Raw genomic sequence first — 23,970 nt, 5'->3', positions numbered from 1 at the left:
TGGCAGCTCTTGTTGCTGGGCTTGTTGGGTCTCACACCTCAACAGCTGCTGCTAGCCAGATTGTTGCTATAGAATTCTACATTGGTACCCCTGAATTATTAAAAGATTCAGAAGAAAGTTTCCAGCATGTTTGGGTAGGTTTTCTATGTTAGTTTTAGGGAAAGACACTGACAAGATTGGTAAAGGATGAAAAGAGTCAAGGGGTTGGAGTCTACATGGGGGTGGGGTGGGGAGGAAAACTCTTCCATCAGAGAGAGATCACAAATCCATGGGATCATAGGTCATGGATATAAAGCTAGAAGGGACACTAGTCTAACCTCTTCATCTTACATATGAGGAAACTGGGCCTGGGAGAGGTTAAATGACTAAGGTCACACAAGTAGCAAGTAACAAAGCCAGTATTTGAATCCGGCTCCCATCGCTGCAAATCCCTCAAAATATCAAAGGAAGAGACCAAGTTAAAGTAGATATCAAAAGCATCTTTGAATAGGAAAAGAAGTGATAAGAGTAACATGCAGCCTTGTTGGTAGGAATTATTCAATAAGGAAAGAACAGCTCCATCTACTTTACTTTGGTGATGATTCTTTGCATGTCACAAGATGCACACATGTGCACACAGACAGGTTGTGTGTGTGTGTGCAGATGTTGCAGTTTGGCATGTATATAAATTTCAGTAAGGTGTTTTGATAATTCAATATTATGGATTAGAATTGAGTTGCCTCATATATTACATAGCATAACGGAAAAAAAACACTGGAGAAATTAGAGGACCTGGGTTTGAATATTGGTTGGGCCATTTAGTGCTTGTGTGACCTTGGAGAAGTCACTTACTCTTTATAGGTCTCACTTCTCTTTTCTGTTTGGGGTCCATCCAGCTCTAAGATCTTTGGGTGAGAAATTAAAAAAATAGTGTAAGGTTAAATGAATGCTCTTAGCAACCAACTGACCAACAGGCATTTATTAAGCACTAACTATATGCCAGGAACTGTGCTAGCTGCCAGAAAGACAAAGACAAAAAGAAAACACTCTAAACCAGCTTAATGTAGTGGAAAGAACACTGGCTATAGAGACAGAAGATCTGGGTTCCAATCTTGCCTTTGATACTCACTACCTGTGAGACTTTGGGCTAATTACTTACCTTTCCTTGGCTTCAGTTTCCTCGTCTGTATGAGTGGCTAGGACTAGATGGCCTCTGAACTTCTTTCCAGGAGTAGATTTAGGACCTCATGACATGGGGGGGGGGACAATATGTATAAATATAAGTAAATGTAAATTAATTTTGAAGAGGCACTAGTAGCTAGGGAAGGATCAGAAAAAGCCTCTTATAGGAGGTGAATGTTGAGCTGGGATTTTAGGCAGTGAAGGATCCTAAGAGGCAGAGATGTGGAGGGAACGCTCTGCAGGGATGGGGGACAGCCTGAGCCAAGGCATGGAGACAGGACCGAGGAAGAGCAAGAACAGTTTGGCGAAAGCATTAAGGGGAGTGATACATAAAAAACCTGGAAATGCCCCTGGAGGGTCCTGAGAAGAGAAGTAGCAATCGTCAGAATTGGGCTTTAGGACAATCACTTCGGCACCTGAGTATTGGCTGATACTTATACAGGCTTTTAAGGTTTGCATAGCACTTTGCCTATATTATCTCATTTGGTCCTCACAAGAGTCCTGTAAAGTAGGTGCTATTATTCGCATCATTTCATACATAAGGATATTGAGGCTGAGAGATTATGCCCCGATTACTTGCCTAGGATCACACCTAGTAAGTAAGTAAGTAAGTAAGTAGTAGTAAGTGGCTGAGACAGGTTTTGAACTCAGGTCTTCCTGATTTCAACTCTAGCACTTTCTGTATTGTACTCCCCCTATGCCTGAATAGAGGCTGTGACAGAATGGGGAAAGAAGGGAAGAAAAACCAATTAGGAGGTTACTGCAAAGCAGAAATGAAAAGTAGGATTGACAAGACTTAGCAACTGGTTGATCATGGTGGGGAGGGTAAAGAATAAGAAGTCAAGAATGACTCTGAGGTTGTAAATCTGGGTCACTGCAAGAGTGGTGGGGCAGGGGTATGGTGCCTTCAACAGAAATAAGGAAGTTGGGAAGAAAAGGTGATAAGCTCTGTTTGGCCATGTTGAATTTGAGATGCCCATGGGACATCCAGGAAGAAATATTTAACAGGTAGCTAGTGGTGCGGATATGAAGCTTATCAATATAGATATGGAAACCATCTACATAGAGATAATGATTGAACCCATGGGAGCTAATAATAACATTGAGAGAGAATGAGGAGAGACAAATAGACCCAAGACAGAGCCCTGGCTGATACCCGTATTCTGGGGGAGGATGTAGATAAAGATCCGGCAAAGAAGACTGAAGATAGGTTGGACAAACAGGAGAAAAACCAAGAGTGAAGACTGTAAGGTCAGGAACTGCATCTAGGATTGGTCTAAAATAAAAAAAAAACATTAATTCATTCCTCTATCTATCTATCTATCTATCTATCTATCTATCTATCCATCTATCTATCCGTCTGTCTCTCTATCCATTCATTCATCTATCCTTTTATTCATTCATCTATCCATTTATTTATTCATCTATTCATCTTTCCATTGATCCATCCATTCACTCATTTATTTATCTACTTATTCATTAATTCATCTATCTATCCATTTATTCATTTATCTATCTGTTCATTTTTGGTTTATTTCTTTTTATTTTAATTTCAAAACTCTCTCCCTCCCTCTCCCCTCCCAATGGAAAAGACAAGAAATATGATGTCCACTTTTCTAATAATAACTTGTAAAAACAAAGTACTTTGAAAGACCTAAGAACTCTGACCAATCATGATTCCAGAGGACTGATGAAGAAGCATGCTACCCTATTCCCATCAGAGAGGTGGCAGATTTAGGGTACAGAATGAGATATACACTTCTGGATGTCACCAGTGAGGGAATTTGCTTCACTGGACTATGTATATTTGTGACAACAGTTTTGTTTTTGTTTTTTTTCCAATGGAGGTAGAAGTGGTCAGAGGTAGAAACAATAAGTGCTTGTTTAATTGGAGGGAAAACGTTTAAAAAAATCTCCAGAGAAACATTCTCTGTACTATCTCTGGGAAACACATTCTGGTGTCTCTCACCGCACAGAATTGGGAAACTCTTCCTTATGTCAAACTTAGATCTCTCCTGCTATGGTTTAAGCATATTTCTTGCTGTGCTTTCAATGAAAATAGAAAACCTGCTGGTGGCAATTTACTCGATACTAACTCAAGTTTCCATATCACCTTCAGGCTTATGAAATGCTTTTCTCACAACTATTCTGAGTCAGGTGGTCCAAGCAGGATTATCCCTGTTTCACAGGTGAATAAGCTGAGATTTGGAGAGATGAAGTGGCATGCTCCAAATCACACACTAAGTGGCAAAGTCAGAATTTGAACTAGGTTCTTCTGACTCCAAGTCCAAGTCTCTTTTTATTACACCAGACAAGTGTTACTAATATTTACTAATAATGCAATTATTCTTGTAAATAATAAGAGACAGAAGGGACCTTGGAGACTGTCTTGTCCAACTTTCCCCTCCCCCTTACTTTACTGAGAAGGGAATTTAGGCCACGGAGGGTAAGTAAGCATCTTGCCCAAGGTCATGCAAGTGTCAGAGGGAAGATTTGAACCCTGAGCTCTCCTGACAAAGGTCAGTGCTCTTTCCACTGAACCACAATGGTCTTCGTTTTAGTCAGCCTTCCCTTCTCTTATTCAGCCTATTTGTTGTCCTTTCTCTGGACAGCTGAGTGGAGCAGTGGGCCTAGGGTCAGGAATACATGAGTTCAAGCCTCAAGACATTGCAAGCCTTGTGACTCTGGGCAACTCTGTCTCCCTTAATTTCATCAAGTGTAAAATAACAGCACCCATCTTTAAGGGCTTTTGTGAGGATCAAAGGAGATGATATTTGTAAAGTGCTTCACACAGTGTCTGGCACATAGTAGGTGCTTAGTAAATGTTTGTTTCCTGCCTTCATGGTATCTGTCTAACCATCATGGCAAAATACCTTCTCTCCATCTTACTCTTGGAGTGCAGAGGTTATAGTTGTGGGGAGTATTAGTGAGAGCTGTCCTTCACACAGTTCCTTATCATCTTCCTTTTTTGGTTGGGGGAAGAATCTCCAAGAAGCTTTAAATGTTGTAGGAAAATTTCTTACTACATAAACACCCACCAAGGATCACTTCATAGATGAGTGCCAGGGGACACTATTTCTCTTTGAGTCCAATATTATATTATATTATTACTTGAATATTATTATAATATTATATTATGTATTATTTTGTTGTTATACTGTTATGTTATGTTATGTTATGTTATGTTATGTTATGTTATGTTATGTTATGTTATGTTATGTTATGTTATGTTATAACTTGAGGTGTCTTGGAATATACAAGACCAAAGGCCCACCTGAGTGAAATGACTGCAACCTCAGCGGTCGGGCAATGTCATCTCCAGCCTACAGGCATACTAAGAAGAGAGTGGTCAAGCCCCATTATTCAGAGACAGCAATGTGGTCATTTTCTTCAGTAGGAGAAATTGTTTTTGTTCATCCAGTGGATGCAGACAACAGAATGGCATTCAGGTCAAGGAGGCATAATTGTTATGGAAATGGTTTATTGGCATTTGGCAACTTAAAAAAAACCCACAATAACAACCCCAAAGTCTATCAGCATCATGAGGAATGGGAGGGGCAGAGCAGTTCCTAAGAACATTAACTCTAAATTTTGAGTTTTGTTCATTTTTTAGAGGTGTTAGGGAATATATTTTCCCTTTAACTTCATGTATCACTGTCGTTAGGAAAGGAGAGTAGATCCCACCCCAGTGGCTTATAGTACTCAAAAAAGACATAAAGCAGAGTAGCAGGTCTGGGGGCAGAACCTTTGCCTGTTGACGTGGGTCCTTGCCTATGGACTTCTACTGTGATTTTGAAGATGTTTTGTTTTCATTTGGGAAAATATCTTCTACGTCTTCCTAACATTTTAGCCATCTTTAACCTTTAGCCTCACAAGCAAGTAATGCTAGGCAACATTTTTATAGCACTTTAAAATTTGCAAAGCATTTCACATAGCTTATCTCATTTGGTCCTTACAACAACCTTGGGAAGTAGGCCCTATTCTTTCTCCCATTTTACAAATGAAGAAAGGCTGAAGCTGAGGCTGGTAACATGACTCACGTAAAGTTACAAACAAATCCTTAATAAGCCATTAGTGAAGATTTAAGTGAATTTGGGGAGCTCCCTATTTTGAGGAACTCTAATGTAAATTCTTTTTTTTATTTGATGCACTTTAGTAATTTTATTAAAAATCAAGCATCTATTAAGTACAAAACATGTTAATAAGTAGTGGGGATTCAAATAAAAAAAATCCCTGTCTTAAAGGAGCTTATATTTTATGTGTGTGTGTGTGTGTGTGTGTGTGTGTGTGTGTGTGTATGTACTGGGGGGACAGACGTCCAGTTCAAGTATAATACAAATAGGCTAGGAATATAAACCCTGAAAATTCTTATCTCACAGATGAGATGTGTCCCCTAGCAAGGCTACGTCTGAGGTACAGCTCTTCTCTTCCTGCTCTCCCCATCCCCTCAGATCTGCTTTGCAATTTTGAAAGGGAGGGGGGAAGGCAGAACTTTGATTCACTGAGTTTCCTTCTACTAATGTAGATTGGCATATGTGTGGCAACTTGGAGAGTATTGCCAAATGTATTTAAAAAGTTAAATGACTTGTCCAGGGCCACAAGGTGAACTTGAACTCAGATCTATCCTGACTCTGAAGCTGCCTTTCTAGAAAGCTGACATGCCACAGTGCAACTCTTGCAACGTTTGACTTCAGCAGGGGCCACCTGTGGATGAGAATGGGAATTTTAGGCATGCCCTAGGAAGACTCCCTCCTCCCCTTCAACTCCCATTAGAAATGCTAGATCACCACAGGTCTAGAACTTTACACAAAAGTGAAATAGGTTAGGGCTGAGGAGAAGAGGGAATTCATCTACCTGGTCTTATTTAAAAATAATTTTAAATAATTAAATCATCTGCTTCAGGAGAGGGACATAGGGACAACAAGAGAGCTATCAATCAGGGAAGACAAGAGAGCCAGTCAAAGTGCCCGTAAAAGCAAGGGCTGTGGAGACTAATGGAAAACAAAAATTTCAAGGACAGAGAGAGTGTTGTGGGTCTATGCACGAACAGAAGGAATGGCCCCGATGTGCTTAGCACTGACTTCTGCAGGATTGTGAAACACACACACACACACATCCACAAAAATAAACAAACCAGCTTGATTCAGAGGTGGTGCTGGGCTTTCCCTTTATTTGGCCTTAATGGTTGGCATAGAAATCACAACCACCCAGATCAAGAAGCTGAGTATCTGACAAGAGCTCTTGCTATGGAAACTACTCCGGCAGCAAACTTAAGACTTGTTGCAAATGAAAAAAAAACCACAGAAAGACAACAAAAACCAAGTACTCAGTGCCTTCTGGTCAGTGATTTTGGACTATGACTAATTTGTTTGTCTGCCTTATTGCCACAGAAATCAACCTGGACTCCCTACATTCATTGGGAGGGTATTATTTATCTGCATTCAAAACACACCTACCTCAAGGAGTAAATTTCATTGACTAAACAGGAGACACAGCACTAAGTTGTAGATCAAAAACCAGCCTCATTTGGCAGGTAAAGAATCTAAGACACAGAGAAATGAAGGGACTTGTCCAGGGTCACTCAACTAGTATGTTTCTGACCTGGAATTTGAACCCACGTCCTTTTGACTTCAAACCCAGTGCCCTATCTACTCAGTCATGCTTGGGGCTCTATTACTCTTCTATTAAGCACCTCTATGACAGATCAGGGCAAAGTGACTTAGAGGATCAAATATGGAGACAAAGTGACCCTGTAATCAGGGAAAAGTGACTTTAATTTTTCTTCAGAGGAAAATGATTTTTTAGTAAGTACAGGGCAACCAATGTGTGAATTGAAGCACGAACCTTGACACTACAGACTTGGGTATGATCATTGGTGGGGGCAGGTGTCTTTCCGAAGATCTCTTTAGCTTGTGTACCACTCAGGGTTTCTTTTGGGTCCGACAGAATCTGGTTTGCATTTCTCTTGAAATAAGTCCTCAGCTCCCCTGCAACAACTCAGCCTAACAGGATATTAAGCATAGGAGGAGTGTTATTTAATCTGATAGAAAACACAAATGGGTTTACACACACTACTCAATAGTCAGGAAAACTCTCTTTTCTTTTCTTGAGGACAGCAAATAACCCTCCCTCTGGCGGAACCCATGTTTCCTCAGTACCTTTACCAGCCACAAGACTTATAGTACCTGTGAAGGGATAGCTATGGATTGCTTTTCAATGTATGTGATTCCCTGCTATGTTATTTCTTCTTTCCTTTCAGCCCCGTAAAGATGTTGTAGCCTGTGAGACCCCTCTTTAAGTCTAGATAAGGAAGAGATGCCTTGCCTCCTTTTTCACCTTCTTCCTCCAACCAGAGAGTGCAGAGTTACTCCTAGAACTTCTATTTAAGCAGGGTACCCAAGTCAGCCCTTCATTTCCCACCTAGCTCACACTTAGGGACCTCTCCAATATTCCTCCTGAATTACCGCCCCCCCCAACTTTCCAACTTTCTTTTGTATATTGTATTCCCTCATTAGACTGTAAGCTCCTTGAGAGCAGGGACTTTATTTGGCTTTTCTTTGTATCCCCAGCATTCACTTCACAAGGTGCCTGGCACTTGACAAGTGTTTGTTTACTGACTGACTCTCATTTATGCTTCAAATCCCTTTTCTCTCATCAGGCCCCATCTCTCTCTACATTGTTTACCACTTGACATTGGCTCTCATGTATCTGGGGGTTTCCTGGCAAGACTGCATACATTTGCTAAGGCCTCCCTTTAAGTGGTGTGTAGCCAGGGATCTTTGTGTCTCCATATTTGACCCTCTGAGTCTTGTGTATGTCTTCATTTGTCTCTGAATTTACACTTGACTGTCTGCTTCACTCCATTTTCTTTAGATGGCCAAGCTAAAGGTCCAGCTCAGGTATGGGAAATCAGATCTATCCTGACTCTGAAGCTGCCTTTCTAGAAAGCTGACATGCCACAGTGCAACTCTTGCAACGTTTGATATGGGAAATACCAGGGGCATCCCATCACTGTTGACATTCAGAAGCTATCAGCTTCATTCATTGCTGGCAAAGCAATGGCAACCCAAGACAAGGAGAATTCTCACCTTTCCAGGGAATTTATATACCATTCAGGAGAACAGAGAGGGGGCAAGGGTCACTTTTTTTTGGCACTTAGCAAGACATACCTGCTTCATAACACCGGCAGGAAAAGAGGTAGCTTACAGTCCCATAGAATAGCGCTTGTCTTTTTCTGACCAGTCCTGAAAATGTTCACTTCACAAATTCTCTCTAACTCCCTGAAGTTGCTTAGCACAGTGCCCAAATACAGAATAGATGCTTACTAAATGTTGATTGGTTGATTGGATCAACCTGGAAAACTTGACGGTTGATAGGAGCTCTTGAACTGGTGTCACCTGTTTTGAAGAGGTGCCACGAAATTTAAAAGCTTCTCCTCTCAGAATAACCTTGGTCCCCGACTTCCTTCTATTCCATCTTAAACTCTAGTACCATTATTGGGTTGCTCTTGGAGAGGTTAACCAAAGAGTAGCACTGATAGTTCTTTGGGATAAACTCTGCCCATGTCCAACAAACTATGGAGGGTGGTTTCCTATAGTAGCATTTATGGTCTCTGGTCCAGATGTATGAAATCCCAAATCTCTGCAGTGATGGGACTTTCTAAAGCTTCTATCTCATTAAGGAGCCACTCATAATCTGAATATCCCCTGTCCTCTTGCAGAATATTAATCGGAAATTCTAATGCATAGTGCAGGAAATCTGACTTCATCTAGAGAAAGATTTAAGTCTGTGGAGTGAAGGCTTTAATTCTAAAGCTGTGAAGTAAACAGAGCCAAGAAAATCATATGTACAATGACTACAGCAATGTAAATAGAAACTACCAAACTACCGAAAAAATCCTAAGTGAATGCTGAAGAATTATGATAAACGAGCCTGGCTTGGAAGAGGAGACATGAGAAGACACTCCCACCTTGTCCCTTTGCAGACATGGGTGGTCCACAAATGTACATTGCACCTATTTTCAGACTTCTCTGTTTTGATTAATTATGCTGATTTCTCCTTTGTCTTTTTTTGACTTTACAATACTTTTTGTTATGTGAGATGGCTCTCTGGGAAAGGGAAGGAGAAGGATCCTGGGGAAAAACTATGATGATATAAAATACATCAATACAAGTATTTAGTAATTCTGAAACTCAACATATTCATATTGACCTTCATGACAAGAAGGCAAATCAACTTTTTAAGAGCAGTATAATTTTGCTTCCTCCCTATCCATCTCACTTCCATAATACATATGTTTTTAAGTTATACTGTAAGAATGATATATTTAATAATGACCTAGATTTAATCATTTAATCATAGACTTTTGGTGCTAGAAGAAAACTTAGATGTCATTGAGTCTAACCTTTCACTTTATTTTATAGATAAGGAAACTGAAGATCAGAGAAAAGCAACTTTCTAGTTGGTGACCAGACTAGACTAGAACCCAAACCTTCTGAAATATTGATCTCTTTCTGTTATTTAGTGATACCTTCCGATGTATTTTAAGGACATATCCCCAGTAAGGTCCAATCATAGAATCTTGGAGTTGGAAGGGATTCCAGATGTCATAGGGACCAATCCATATTTGAAGTGGGAATCCTCCTTACAAACATTTTTGAGAGGCAGCTGGTTATCCCTTCTCTGCTTAGTGAACTACATAGGAGTAAAGGAAATGGTTTTGTTGAAGGTCAGGGAATCTTCAATGGAAGGGGACCATGGGGCACCTTTATTTCCTGTTGCTGTTATGATGCAAGAGCATCCTGGTTGTGTCTCTGACTCCATGAACTTTGACATCATGACGCCTTCTCGTTGGAACTTCTTCAGCCTCTAGAGTCTTCTTACCTGGAACATCCCTCCACTAGGCTGACACCCTTCTCTCATTGGTGAATTCCTTTTAGGCCTTCATTGGGGGACCGGCCCACCATGCTTCATCCTCTTCTCAACTGTGTTTTGACTCTATGGATTTCAACCCCATGCACTTTCATGGCTATCCTCTTTCTGTCTCCCTTCGGGTCCCTTTATGTGCTGTTCAGGGCAGGGGCTGTCATTCTTTTTGTTTGCATTTATATTCTCATTGGTTAGCACAGTCCCTGGCATATAGTAATTGCTTAATAAATGCTTGTTGCTTGACTGCCTGTATCAGTAGATGATACTGGCAAAGAAATAAGACCGGCATCCCAGAACAAGATGCAGATGTTGAATGACAGCGTCTCTGTGTCCTCTTGCCAGACTGACCCATGAGTAGCTGCTAGTCCCAGTCATGGAAGTCGACTGGATCAGGTGCTGTTCCAAGAACATGCCTTTGGGATCCCCAGTCTTCCCTTATTCCTATTGCCTCCACTTTTTCTCCTCTCTGTGGCCTGCCTTTGGTGCAGAAAAGAAAGATCAGTGGTGAAGCATGCTACTCACTCCCTCACAGAGAAATGATGGATTTAGGGTGCGGAACAAAACACCCATTTGGGGGACATGGCCAATGCAGGAATTGGTCTTGTTTGGACATGCATATTTGATAGGAAAATTTTTCTCTAACCGCCCCCTTCCCAATCCACCTCCCACAACCTCCCCAATTCCCACCCAGGGAAGGCAGAGGAAGGGAGAATTTTTGTTAATCGAAAAAAAGAGGAAAATAGACCTCTGAGAATATTCTTCCTTTCTTATATAGCAGGGCAATGGAGACTTACTTATTTTCTGTGGTAAAAAATAAAAAGCTCTCAGCGTCTAGCTCAGGAGGCTCTGGAGATGGAGAAAGTGAATGAGTCTTGAAGAAACAATGTTGTTTTGCGGTTGACCAGGAGGAGAAATCTTAGGGAAAGTTGGATGAAGAGTGGAACACAGGGATTATTGAAGGAGTTGGGCCGATTTGAGGAATTTAAGTGGAAAATTTGATTTAAGTGAGCAAAGTGTGAGAGAAGTGGAAGGTGACCAGTACATCTGAGGGCTCTTTTAGCTTCCCTGAGGTCTGTTGGAACAGTCTGGACCTCGAGGAGAGGAATGTCTGGAGTGGACAGATCAGCTGAGGGGACTTTCCTCTGGGAAGAATGATAACAGAAAAGTTTCTGCATCTCCTCTATATTTCCCACCCCTCATGTCTGATGGGGCAGATGTTAAATCCAAAGTTTTCCTATCCTTCGAAGTTTGTTTGCATGTTTTTTTAATTAGTTCTAATGCTTGTTTAGACAAAGTGACTGATCATAACTGCTTCTAGTTTGTATGCTTCATGTTTTGTGAGTAGGAAGTAGTCAAGTAGATAGTGTCAAGGCAAAGTATACAGGTAAGAGAGAAAAGAACATAGATCACAGATCCTTTCTGCTGTAATTATGTCTGGGGGCCCTGAAGATAATGAGACAGGATCTAATTGATTTCATATTTCATAAAATATAATTTTCCAAAGCAAAACAAGCAGGAATCCAATCTTTTTTTTCAGACAAAATGAGAGCTGAAAATAGTAAAATTATCTCTGGTGGGAGAAAGCAGAGTGGCTGTTGTGGCCATGTAGCCTTTTCCCCCACCATTCCTTCTTGCCATGCTTACAGAGACTCAAGTTCACCCTCTGCCCAACCCTACAGGGTGGGACGTAACTAGAGAGTAGAACACACCCAGTAGGAGGAAAAGAGGAGTGTTTGGAGATTGAAGACACTCATTTACCAAGGGTGGGAGCCAAAAGAGAGGGGGTTAGAATCCCACTTCTCCCTTCCTATAGTAGTACAGCAGATGAGTCTTTTTGCTCAAAACCACAATATTATAACTGAAAAGAGGTACCTAGGGCAAGTGGAAGGAAGTAGATGGTGCAAATAATAATGACTGACATTTATATATTGCTTCAAGGTTTGCAAAGCTCTTTATATACATTTCCCCCCATTTTCATGACAATCCTGAGACGGGTACTACAGGCTTTGTTTGTTGTTTGTTTTAGACTGGACCTTTTATATTATTGCTATATTATAGAGAATTCCTGCTGAGGAACTTCCTCTACTGTATTTCAGCAACTGTAAATTATGAAATGGCAATGTAACTTTGGGTCACTGAGAAGTTAAATAACTTGCCCAGAGTCACACAGCCAGTCTGTGCTGGGGACAGGATTCTAATCCCCATTTTACTGATCCTGAGGCCAGCACTCTATCGACGACATTATTCAGAGTGGTCAAGTTCCTTTTCAGGGTGGAAATCAAGAATGGTAATATCTTTGAAAAATGCTGGTCACGTTTGGTTTGGGGAAATGTGATGGTGATTCTCCAATTTTTTGGAGGGGATTTCCCTCCAGTTTTCACTAAGCAAAGAATTCGAGAGAGAAAGAACCCAGTCTAGCTTCCTGCCTTCAGGCGGTGACAAGCTAGGTATCTTGTAGACAATCACAAACTCTGTATCTAGAACTTGGCATCCATTGAATTATAAGAATCAAGCTTTCAGAGCATAAATGATGCCCCTGTGGTAAAAAACATCTCGCCTTCCTCTTCTATAGCCCTCTGCTGGCAACCTAACCATTTGGCCAACAGTTATAAAAATCTTGGGCTCTGCTGTGAATAGATTTATAAAATAGTAGAGTAGAAAGGGAACTCTGATGAAACAATACAGTGCCCTTGACTCCGTTGATATGACCAGTAAGTTTCCATTCCAGGTCTCTTTCCTAATAATATCCCCCTGTTCTGTAGGCATGAGGATATGCCTCCCCTATAGACTACCAAGGGTCACTGGCATTGCAGCACTGCTACGGCCCCTTCTCTCAGTCAAGCTGACCGGACTAAATGCCTTTCATTTGTCAAATGACAGCCATGAAGGTGACATTTCTCATCTTCCTTCACTGTGCAGTATTGCAGGGAGGCTCAGTCTTCTTTCAGTTGCCTAGACTCTGAAAAAATGACAGCTCGGTCATCAGCGGGAGTCACCCACTGATAGTACCAGGATGAGAATTTTCTTTGTGCCTTAGGCTTTCTCCTAAGTCCCCTAAGATATTGCCTTCTGACTTTTGCATCAAAAAGGTGTCCTTGCTAGGAGGACATCTTGGATTCTCTCATTTCTTTTTGCCAATCTTTTGCCTGGAGGGTAAGGATTGGGGTGCATAGGGGGCAGGGAGAAATGCTGTAGGAAGGAAGGGATGTGATAGGTGTGCTTCTGTGCATAATATATGAGATATGGTGATAAAGTAATGTTACTGTTTTTAAAATAAACAAACACAAAGTCCTTGACTGTTAGAACTACAGGAGACCTTAGAATACATTACATCATACGGATATGAAAACTGAGACCCTTGGCATTTAAATGACTTACCCAAGGTCATGCAGTCGTTAACAGCAGAGCTGGAATTGGAATGCAGGTCTCCTATGCTATTTTCATTATACCAAAAATGTTCTGAGCTTCTCTTTGGAAATTTCCTTTAGACTCTGTGGCATATTACGTTTTAAAAATTATTGTCATCATTACTAATAGCAACCATATTTTGCATATATTGAAAATGCTTTTATATATTATTGCTTTTGATTATATATGTTATCAAATTAATGTCCTTAATGATGACAAATTCTTCATCTTTTGTTGGTAACTTTGGGAAACAATTGAAATTTATTAAGGGCCAAATGTAGTAAATAAGTTAGATGATTAAGTCAAATCTGGTCTTTTTTTTTTTGCAGGTTTGACTAAAGTAATTAGACTTCATTACAAATAGACTCATTTACTTCTGTGACTGGTAGATTTATTCTGAAGGCAATTCCCACAGAGGGATTCCAAATAGATCTCAGACAATGTCATCCTTGTTAGAAAACGTCCATCCCCTTTCCAAGGAGATCGCTTAGAAAGAGTCAACATTCATCTACAGACACGTGCAATTAGGTATGTTTATCAAATTTCCTGCATTGCGGGACAGTTATGCCTAAAGGAATGAAGGGTAGAGTGATGGACGGGTCACCCTACCGTCTGTACCCTGCCTCCAGATGTGTCTTGCTGAGTTCACAGGTGTGATAAACGTAGACTAGGTTAATAAGCAGTCCCTTTCATAATGAGCAAGCCGGGGACTAAATCCTTCCTTTTTCGTGTGTTCCAGAGTCTATTCCTAGTACCACGGGACACCTTTTACTTGTTTGTTTGTTTTTTTTCAGCCACTGCCCTATTTCACCACCTTCGAGGGATGCTATTCATCTTCTTTATTAGGGCAGGTGATGTTGCTTGGACTCCTTTCTGTGCAGTTGTGCTGATCAGGCAAAGGAGTGCATGGTAACAACTGGAATCTAGCCATCAGCCATCTCCAGCCTGTGCTGTGTTGTGCCGTGATGTATGTGTGTGATTCCCTCTGTTCTAAACATTTTAACTGATAACTTGCCTTTCATATTAGATTAGAATGAAAAGAAATGGATTTAGCTATACATTATTCCCCTGACCCTGCCAATAAATAACACTTTGGCAAACCAGAAGAAAAGTTAACCCCTGATATTTAGGCCTGAAGGTTCATGGCCTGTCTCCTCCCTCCAAACTAGGGATTAATTTGGTTTATTTCCATAAAGGTCAGGGCCAGATGTTTCTCCCATTCTCCTGGCTGTAATATATCAAGCATATTGGGACTCTGGTGGGCAGCAGCAAGGTAATTAAAAAAATTAAAATTAAAATGTGTTGCAGTTGAGAAAGCACGGGACTGGGAGTCAGGAGATATCACGTCTCCTTCTGACTCTGCCATTATCTAGTTGGGTAAATCACTTGACCTACATCATATCATCTATAAAATGAGGTGGCTAAGCTAGACAACCACAAAGGTCCTCTCCAGCTCTAGATTACTGCGGTAAATATGGCGTTTAGTTGATGCAAGGGATGAAGTGCTGGATTCGGGCTTTGGGAATCCTGCCTAAGACTAATTGTGTGGCCCTGGGCAAATCACTTAATCTCTATCTACTTCACTTTCCTAATGTATAAAATGGGGATAAGAACAGAACTTACCACCTAAAGTTATTGTGAGGATCAGATTTTTTATCTATCTACTATCTGTCTATCAGCATATCTATATATATACACACACACATACACATATCACTTACAAACATTAAAGTGCTGTATAAATGTCAACTACTATTATCAGTAAATCATTATTTCTTCTACCTTTTTAAACATTTAGAGTCAGGAGATCTGGCTTCGATGGATGATCCTGGGTGAGTTGCATTACCTTTCTGAGTTTCCTTGTTTGAAACGTGTAAAATGAGAGGGGTCAAACTAGATTAATGTTTCTTCCAGTCGTAAAATTCAATGGCTCTGTGACTTTAAAAGCAGACAGTCCATGATGGATCCTCCTCTTGAGAAAATAAACCATGACTTGTTTTCTAGAAAAATGAAACTTCTAGGCAATTCTACATACACAAAGTTATTTTCTCTCTAAAAACCCAGTATATTCTACCAAGCAACACCCTCTACCCTCCTCTACACACACACGTTGGCCCACTTAAAGGTATAGTTCCTAGCCCTTCCCACATTTCTTTGTATTGATACAAAGAACTATCCCTGCCATGGTATGGAGTAGGGGTTTTTAGCCTAAGGTCTATGAACCCCTAATACGCCTGTGGATAGATTTCAGGAAGCCTGTGAACTTGGATGAGGAAAAGAGTGTTTTCAGTAGCTTCTAACTGAAATTCAATATTTCCATTAATTATGATTTAGGCACCAAACAACTGCTCTGAGAAGGGGGTGCACAGGCTTCACCAGACTGCCAAAGGGGTTCATGAGACATGCAAACAAAGGTTAAGAATCCCAGATATAGAACAGAACCCTCTTGAGGACTGAGGTGGTGGTGACAGTGGTAAGAGAAAGAAGGAGTATTATGGGCGTGTGTTGGTATCTAAGATGTAAACTGTAGGTATAAAGTTGGGAACTGGAGTCTTGGGTTCTACTCATGGCTTTGCTGCTGATGCGCTCTGTGACCAGGGGCAAATCACTTCCCCTAAGTTTCATTCTATGGAAAATGAAAGTGTTGAGCCAGATAGCCTAAAATGTCCAGTCTAGTTCTATCATTTCATGACCTCACTGAGAAGCAGAAAGACTTTCCCCCCTTTAGTCTAAATACTTTGTGAACTCATATCTGAGACACAGTCCAAAGATCACCCTAAGATAGTTCATGGTACTCGAGCTTTCCTGGCTATTTCAATTCATTGAACCAGATTCATAGTTTATATTTCTTCCTTAGACACATATTTCAGTTTCTTTTTTCATTCTCCTACCCCTACCCCCATGAACATGGCTCAATCTCATCCCTCATTTGGATGTCCCACCCATCTTTAACCTATTGATATTCTGGGCAGCTCTTTGCAGTGACTTCTGTATCAACATCACCTATATTTTGGGGTGTAGGACCACTGGCGGTGCTGATGTTAAACCCCCTGCTCCCCTGTCCCCAAGGCAACATGGAGGCAGAATAGCAGCTCCCTTTCTTTCTCTGTTAATGGCCTCCGCTAGTCAGTTTAGAGGTCAGATTTGTCCTTTTCAATTGCATTCAATGCATTTTGTAACTTTATCTGAGGTTAAACAACATCTGATGATTTCTAGAGGTTTTGCTGGACCAGATACAGCTATTTGAGGTTGGGGAGGAGTAAACTCATGTGCCATTCTCCTAATATTTTGGAATCTTGCTAGAACAGGGTCTGCAATAGAATGGGGCTCAATATAAGGCAGTTTGGAGAAAGCATAGAATTATTAGATGTTAGTGCTGGAAAGAACTCCAGAGATCATCAGAGAGACAGAAAGGGACCTCAGAAGCTGTCTAGTCCACCTTCAAGATGAGGAAATAGAGGCTGAGGGAAGGGGAGGGATTTGTTCAAGGTCACAAAAGAACCGAGTATCACAGATGGGATTAGAACCCAAGGCCAAATCCTTTGACTCCAGAGGCTCTTTGCACTTTGCTAGGCTGCCTTTCTAATCTGATTCTTTCATTTCACTTCCGAGCCCAGGCAGGTAAAATAATTTAGCCACATTCACGTCATAGGCAGCAGGGCTGTGACTCAAGCCAGGTGCCCAACATCCTGTCTTCTGCGCAGCTCACCTGTAAGGCAGCTTTATAAGGAGGTATGTCGCAAACCCTGTTGGAGGGAGGTCCTACATTAGGAGAACCTGTTTGTGATGTGAGGCAGCCAGCAGTGGATTTAGGATTTTGCTGCATGGCTTTGCGTGCGGTTGAATGAAGCGTCCAAATAACCCCTCATCTGATCTCGGTGAAGAATGTGAGAACATCGGTGTTTTTGGTGGATGCGTCAGCAGTTCGAGCATCCATGATGCCATTTTTTTTCTCTCTATAGGTAGGAAGCCCAGTTCCTCAGTGACTGTGTAAGTAGAAGGGCTTCAAATGCTGCTTTGGTCCAAAGAATTTGTTACCTGTACAATATCTGAATGTTGCTAGGGCTAGCCTTTGGATGACAGATCTATTGTGTCTGGCGTTCTAGACTTGGAATTGAGAAGACCTGTGGTCAAGTACAATCTCCGACACTTATGAGCTCTGTGGCATGCTGGGCCTTGAGACAGAAGGAACTTAGTCCAAATGTGGCTGCAAACCCTTACTAGTGGTATGATCCTAGGCAAGTCACTTAACCTCTGTATGACTCAGTTTCTTCAACTGTAAAGTGGGAGTGATAATGACACCCACCTCCCAGGATTGTTGCAAAGCTCAAATGAGTTAATATTTGTGAATTGCTTACCACAGTGCCTGGAACATGGTTGGCACTTAATAAATGCTTCCTCCTTTCCTCTCCTCTCCTCTCCTCTCCTCCCCTCCCCTCCCCTCCCCTCCCCTCCCCTCCCCTCCCCTCCCCTCCCCTCTCCTCCCCGCCCCTCTTCTCCCCTCCCCTCTCCTCTCCTCGCCTCCCCTGCCCGCTCCTCTCCCCTCCTCCCCTCCCCTCCCCTCCCCTCCCCTCCCTCCCCTCCCCTCCCCTCCCCTCTCCTCTCATCTCCTTCCCTAACCTTAGTTGACTTCTCTGTAAAATGGAGGTAATATCTGTAGTTCCTACCTCACAGGTTTGCTTGAGGCTCAGATGAGCCAACATATATAAAATACTTTGCCAGCTTCATAGTGCAATGTGAAGAATGCTAGCTCTGAGGTCAGAGGATCTAGGTTCAAATCCAGCTTGGATGATTACTATCATGGAGACCTCGAACGAGTCACAAATCACTGGACTGTGGAAGTTTCTTGGAGCTCCCACTCTTTGATCTTAAAAATATCCTATTCTCAGCTCCGTACTTGAAACCTTTTCTCTTTGTTTGAACAGGCCAGAATTTGCACATTCCTTTATATTCACAGGGCTATATCTTCTAATAACTCCTAACAACCACCCCCACTATTATTAAATAATTCCATTGCCCATGAATATGGATCATGTGCCCATTGTAGGTTTTACAACTGCAATTCATGTGAAAAACAACAACAAAAAAATGACAAATGTCGGTTTTTGCATAAATTTTTTTAAAATGTGTCAGCCTTATTTCTTGCTGTCCCTTCCTTATTAGGAGCATCCCTTTCCTCTTCTCTAATAGAACATTCTTTTCTCATTTTTCCTTCATCCATTTTTTTCTTTCTCTTGCAGGCCTAATCCATGTAGCCAACTTGTGATGGCCTCCCATTTATTTGGCATGGATTGCCAACTTAAAATTTTTCATGTAAGTTGGGACGCGTTGAAGAGATACTTCCAGAACTCTAGTGTGGACCAGCTGGCAGAGCAGATATCCTCTCATGAAGACAATCTAAGGAATTTGGGTTAGTTTATAAGATTTCTTGTTAGTAAGATGATCGTGGCATTGGAGGCAACCTGCTATAGTTGAAAAGGTTTGCTTCCTGGCTCTGCTATCTGGTACTTGTGTGACCTTGGGTAAGTCACTTTGACACTGGGCCTCAATGGCTTTATCTATAAAGTGAAGGAGTTGGACTAGATGATTACTAAGGTTCCTTCTGCCTCTAAATCTTATGAGTATGTGACTGGCATCGTAGATCCGAGGGAATCTTTGTTGTTGGTTGTTGTCATTCAGCTGTGTCTGATTCTTCATGACCCCATGGACCATAACATGCCAATGCTGTCCGTGGGGTTTTCTTGGCTGAGGCAACCTTAAAGGCTATCAAGTCCAACCTCTTCATTTTGCACATGAAGAAACTGAGGCACAGAGAAGCAATTTGCCCGGGGTCATACAGCTAGGAAGTATCTGAGCTGGGACCTGAACCTAGGTCTTCCTGACTCCAAGTCCAGTGCTCCATGTATTCTATCAAGGCATTGCTTAACCATGTGGTCTTTTACAGTTCCTTCCTGCTATGTCTTACAACATTGGCTAGTTTCTGGAGAGGACTGCCCTCTCATTCCAATTACCATCCTGTTTCCCCTTCACTGTGGCATAGCTCACACCCACGCCACATTCAACTCCAAATTCCCATAAACATTTCCTACCCACCGTGCTGTGCTAATTTGGAACACTTTGGGTGAGCCCACTGCTGGGAACAGTAATTCAATTAAAATCTCAGTTTTCAACAATATCATCAAACGCTGTGGTCTGTTACTTCACACCCAGCTTAACTGTGTGCTCCTGTCAGCTGCAGAATAATGAGAGTTCTGTAATTGGGGGGAGGGAGAGTATTACAGTGAAAGTCTCAGTAACAGGAGTAATATGCTGAGCTAAGGACTTTTTCTCTGTCTCTGCCTCTTCGGGCTCTTCCCTGGCTGATGGGTGGAGCTGCTCCCTCACTCAGCATCTAACAACCACCTGCCTTTTCTGTTAAATTACTCTAGTGCCCATGAATATTGCTTGTGTATCACTGTGGACTTCACAACTGTAGTCAGTGCAAAAATCAACTAAAACAATGTCTTTCCCACTCAGACAGAGATATGACCCTTGAACCAGCCTTGCAAGCAATTTTCAAACATCATTGGACCATGAAATTTGCACATGCCCCATCCCCATTCCCCATTCCCTGTGGCCACCCCCTTTTCCATCTAGCCATATCTGCTCTCCTCCACTTTGCCATATACAGCCAGACTGGAGCAGACACCTTCAGATTTCCCCTCCCCACCCATCAATGACTCCCTACAAAATAAGATGTCCAATTTCTCTTTTTTCCAAATGCCTCATTTTCACTTATCCTTTCATCTGGTTTTTTCAGGCTCTTTGCACAAGGCTGGCTCCTGGTTGGGGGTTGGGGGGAGTGCTTTCACTTCATGGTCCCCCTACCTTCTATTTCTGTCTGGGCAAGTCATTGCTTTTGAAGCTTCCTTAGTTGACATCAGATCCAGACTCTTAAGGTCTGAACTGTCCAGCATTCTCTCATCTAAAGACAGAAGTCTCCAGTTTTGGTGCCATCACCTTGGGATAACATTCTGCCCCTTCAATCTCTAGAGATGATATTGCTAAAAGAGCAAGGTAGGGAATGAGGTGGACAAGGCTAGCCTGCCATCCTGAGGGAGAAAATTCTGAGGTTAGTAAACTATTACTCTGTCCTGGCTATGTATACTTTATGGAGAAACAGGAGATTAGAGTTTTCTATTTTCCCTCTGGCACTGATTACCACTGGAAAATTCAGTTATTAAAGGGTGCATCAGGAAGGAGCAAGGGCAGCCCAGGAGAGAAAATTTTGTTTGATGGACAAGAATTAGTCCATGTGTGTAATAATTACAATCTAGGTTTTCATTTGCCTGGTCAGACAATAATTTGCCTTCTTTTTTCTTCTAAGGTAGGAAGAGTGATTAATTCTTAACAATCATGTTGTGGGGTTTCACTTAGATTCAAGAAAGTGGAGAACCCTCGAAATGAGTAATTTTTTAATGGCTACCCACTTCAGTGGGACAAAAAGGAATCGAGATAAAAGCAAACAGCAGTGATGACTGATGGAGACTCCGGGTGCTGTTCGAATGCATTTGGAGGGTAAGCTCAAGAATCAATCAACCACCAGCAAGCATTTATTAAGCACCTGCTATATGCCATATACTGTGTTAGGGGCTGAGGATACAACGTCCAAACTGGAACTGTTCCTGTTCCGAAGGAGTTTATATTCTATCCAGGGTACTTGTACATAGTCTCCGTTCAGGCTTTCTTCTCTCTCCTCCTCCCCACCCCCCACTCCCAAGGACGGTTGTAAAAGATTGATCTGTGGCTAAAGTGTGTACGTATATGGGGAGGAAGGCGATAGATGGGGTTCTGAAATTCCGAATTCCCGCTGAGGTTCGTGAAAGGAATCTGTCAAAGGAGGTATCCAAAGTGCAGTGGGCTCCTTCACATAACGGACCCAAACATAAGAAAGAAAACCCACGCTCCTTCCTTCCCTTCAGGAATTCTGTACGAGTCTCAGCTACGCTTTAGGCAGAAGATGGAGAAGGTTGGGGCAAAGAGTAATCTGCCCAGCGCTGCCTCCTAGTACAGGAGATTAGAAAGAAGAGCGAAGCCAAGGGGCAAGGACGGTGCTCAAGGAGACTGTCACCCGGAGGTCTGTGGTGATGTGTGTGTGTGTGTGTGTGTGTGTGTGTGTGTGCGCGTGGCTCTCATCATCATTTCTAAGGCACAGATCCCTGGGATCCATCCCATCCCCCCGCTCCCAGCCCCCTCCTCAGCCATTCTTTATATCCCCTACTCCCTGGGGGACAGTGGTTCTGGAATACAAAGGCACGGACAGAGAAAGCGCGCTTCTCCATCCTCTCTTTCTCCTCAGAGCGCAAGATCAGTAGGGTCTCCTTCTAGATCTCGGATTCGATTTTGGGGTTACGTCAGGACAGGCTCTCGGGAGCTTGGGGGGCAGGGGTCGCGATAACCAGAGGGCGCAGGAAACTGTCTGTCCCGACCTGGACTGGAAGAAGAGAGAGGACCCGAGGGGCAGGCGCCTTCGCATCCCTCCCCTGGCCTTTGCCAGAGCAGTTGTCCTCCAACGCGCCGGGAGCAGAGCTCCAGCTGCCGGCACATCTCAGGTGCTGAGCCGGTATCAACTTTCTTTCCCAAAGGAAATCCCTTCGTTGCCCTTTGGGTATAAACTTTTCTGGTAGGGTCAGCTGGCGGTGGGTGGGCTAGGGGAGTTGGTGATGAGAGTTCAGGATGGTGGGCAGGGGGGCACTTCGATCATGCCCCCACCCCCTCCTTGCCTCTCAGTTGATTTGCCCCGCAGCCCTCACGCGTCTTCCCTGACAGTCCCCTCCAGGAGCCACACACAGGTACGCAGACACCCCGACACCCGGACACACAGACCTACACCCCACCCCCTCCCATTCTGTCTTACACACACATACACACGCGCACGCCCCTTACCTGGCAAGCCAAGGCAGAGCAGGAGGCTATAGTAGACGACCGGCACGAAGCCCAAGCCGCAGGCATAGCGGTGGTGCGAGAGGAGCGAGCTGTTGGTGAGATGGAAGTGTGTGTGCTCCATGAGATCCGGGGAGGGCTCCCGGGCGCCGAGGCGCGCGTCTTAGCCGCCTCCCAGCCCGGCTCCAGCTTCCAGCCTCCGAGCAGCCAGTGCAGCGGCGGCGGCGGCAGCTGCTGTGGCTCTTCAGCGCCTCCTTGCTCGCAGGACCTCCTTCTACCCCCCACCCCACCCCCGCCTCTCTCCTGCAACTCCTCGCTCCTTCCCCACCCCCTCCTTCCCTCCCTCTCTGCCTCCTTCACCCTTCCTCCCGCACCTGCTGCGTTCTGGGGTCCCTACTCTATCCTCCTGCTCCCATCCTACCCCCTACTCCAAATAGTCCCCAGGGGCACAGGCTCGCTGCGGAGGGTTTTTTTTGGGGGAGGGGTTGTAGTGGGGTGTGTGGAAGGTCCCCCTTATTCCTCTCCTCTCCAAAACCGCGGCTGATCAGCTTCCCAGTGGGGACCGAGAGGAGATATCTCTTGCTTTTCGGGGTGGTGGAGGCACTTGATTCTCTTGTCCCTAAAACCTAGGCAGGAATTCCGAAATGTCCCTTCCTAGCCCCTTCCAGTCCTGAGAAGAATGGGGGAGCTATTTCACTCAAAGAGCAAGCAGGCTGGAGTTGACAGGGAGGAGGGGGATGGGCCACGAAGGAGAAGGAGGGCTGAGTGTAAGGACAAGGTGCTCCCCTTCTCCCCAGGAGGGGCTTGATGTGGGTATGGACGGTAATTTCCAGCAGAGGCTTAGGTGGCGGTGTGAGCTAAACACCTCTTGTGTCCTCATTTTGCCTTCCACTTCCCTCTTCTTTCCCCAGTTCATTATGCAGCCAGACGGGCTAATCTCCTGCCTCCCCCCAGTCTTTCCCCTCTTTCCTATCCCCGCCAGGCCTAAATCTATTCAGGCGATGCTGCAACTTCCCCAGGCTTTGATCCACACTTGGCAAGGACAGAACCATATCAGAGGTGTGTCTTAGGGTGCTGGAGTAGGAAGAGGCCAAAAGGTTAATAGGAAACCTTCTAGAAGACTTAGGAGATAATAAATGCCAAGCTATTCGTTGTTGCCCTCTATACATCCACCTCCTGGTATCCTTCCCCACAGGACTGGAGCAGAGATACTGAGTCTGCCTGCCCTGGGGAAGGAACGTAAGCTTTTGAAGCATTGAACTGTCACCACAGGGAAGGGGAGAGAAAGACACACACACACACACACACACACGCACACACACACACAGAGACAGAGAGAGAGAGAGACAGAGAGACAGAGAGACAGAGAGAGACAGAGAGAGAGACAGAGACAGACAGAGACAGAGACAGACAGAGACAGAGGCAGACAGAGAGAGAGGCAGAGACAGACAGAGACAGAGACAGAGAGACAGAGAGAGACAGACACACAAACACACAGAGGGAGAGACAGACAGAGACAGAGATAGACAAACAGAGACAGAGAGACAGACA

At 43.4% G+C, this 23,970-nt stretch overlaps 1 protein-coding gene across 1 annotated transcript in view; it reads right to left on the bottom strand.

Moving 5' to 3' along the window:
• GPR139 (G protein-coupled receptor 139) overlaps positions 1 to 22,543 on the bottom strand; it is a 51,660-nt gene extending 29,117 nt beyond the window's left edge. The window contains exon 1 of the mRNA XM_036741835.1: positions 22,423 to 22,543. Within this exon, the coding sequence (XP_036597730.1) occupies positions 22,423 to 22,543 (121 nt within the window). The remainder of the gene's footprint in view (positions 1 to 22,422) is intronic.
• Positions 22,544 to 23,970: the final 1,427 nt, after the last annotated feature.

This window comes from Trichosurus vulpecula, chromosome 1, assembly GCF_011100635.1.
Source record: "Trichosurus vulpecula isolate mTriVul1 chromosome 1, mTriVul1.pri, whole genome shotgun sequence".
Taxonomy (NCBI): Eukaryota; Metazoa; Chordata; class Mammalia; order Diprotodontia; family Phalangeridae; genus Trichosurus; species Trichosurus vulpecula.
This window is presented reverse-complemented; position numbering and strand designations above follow the sequence as displayed.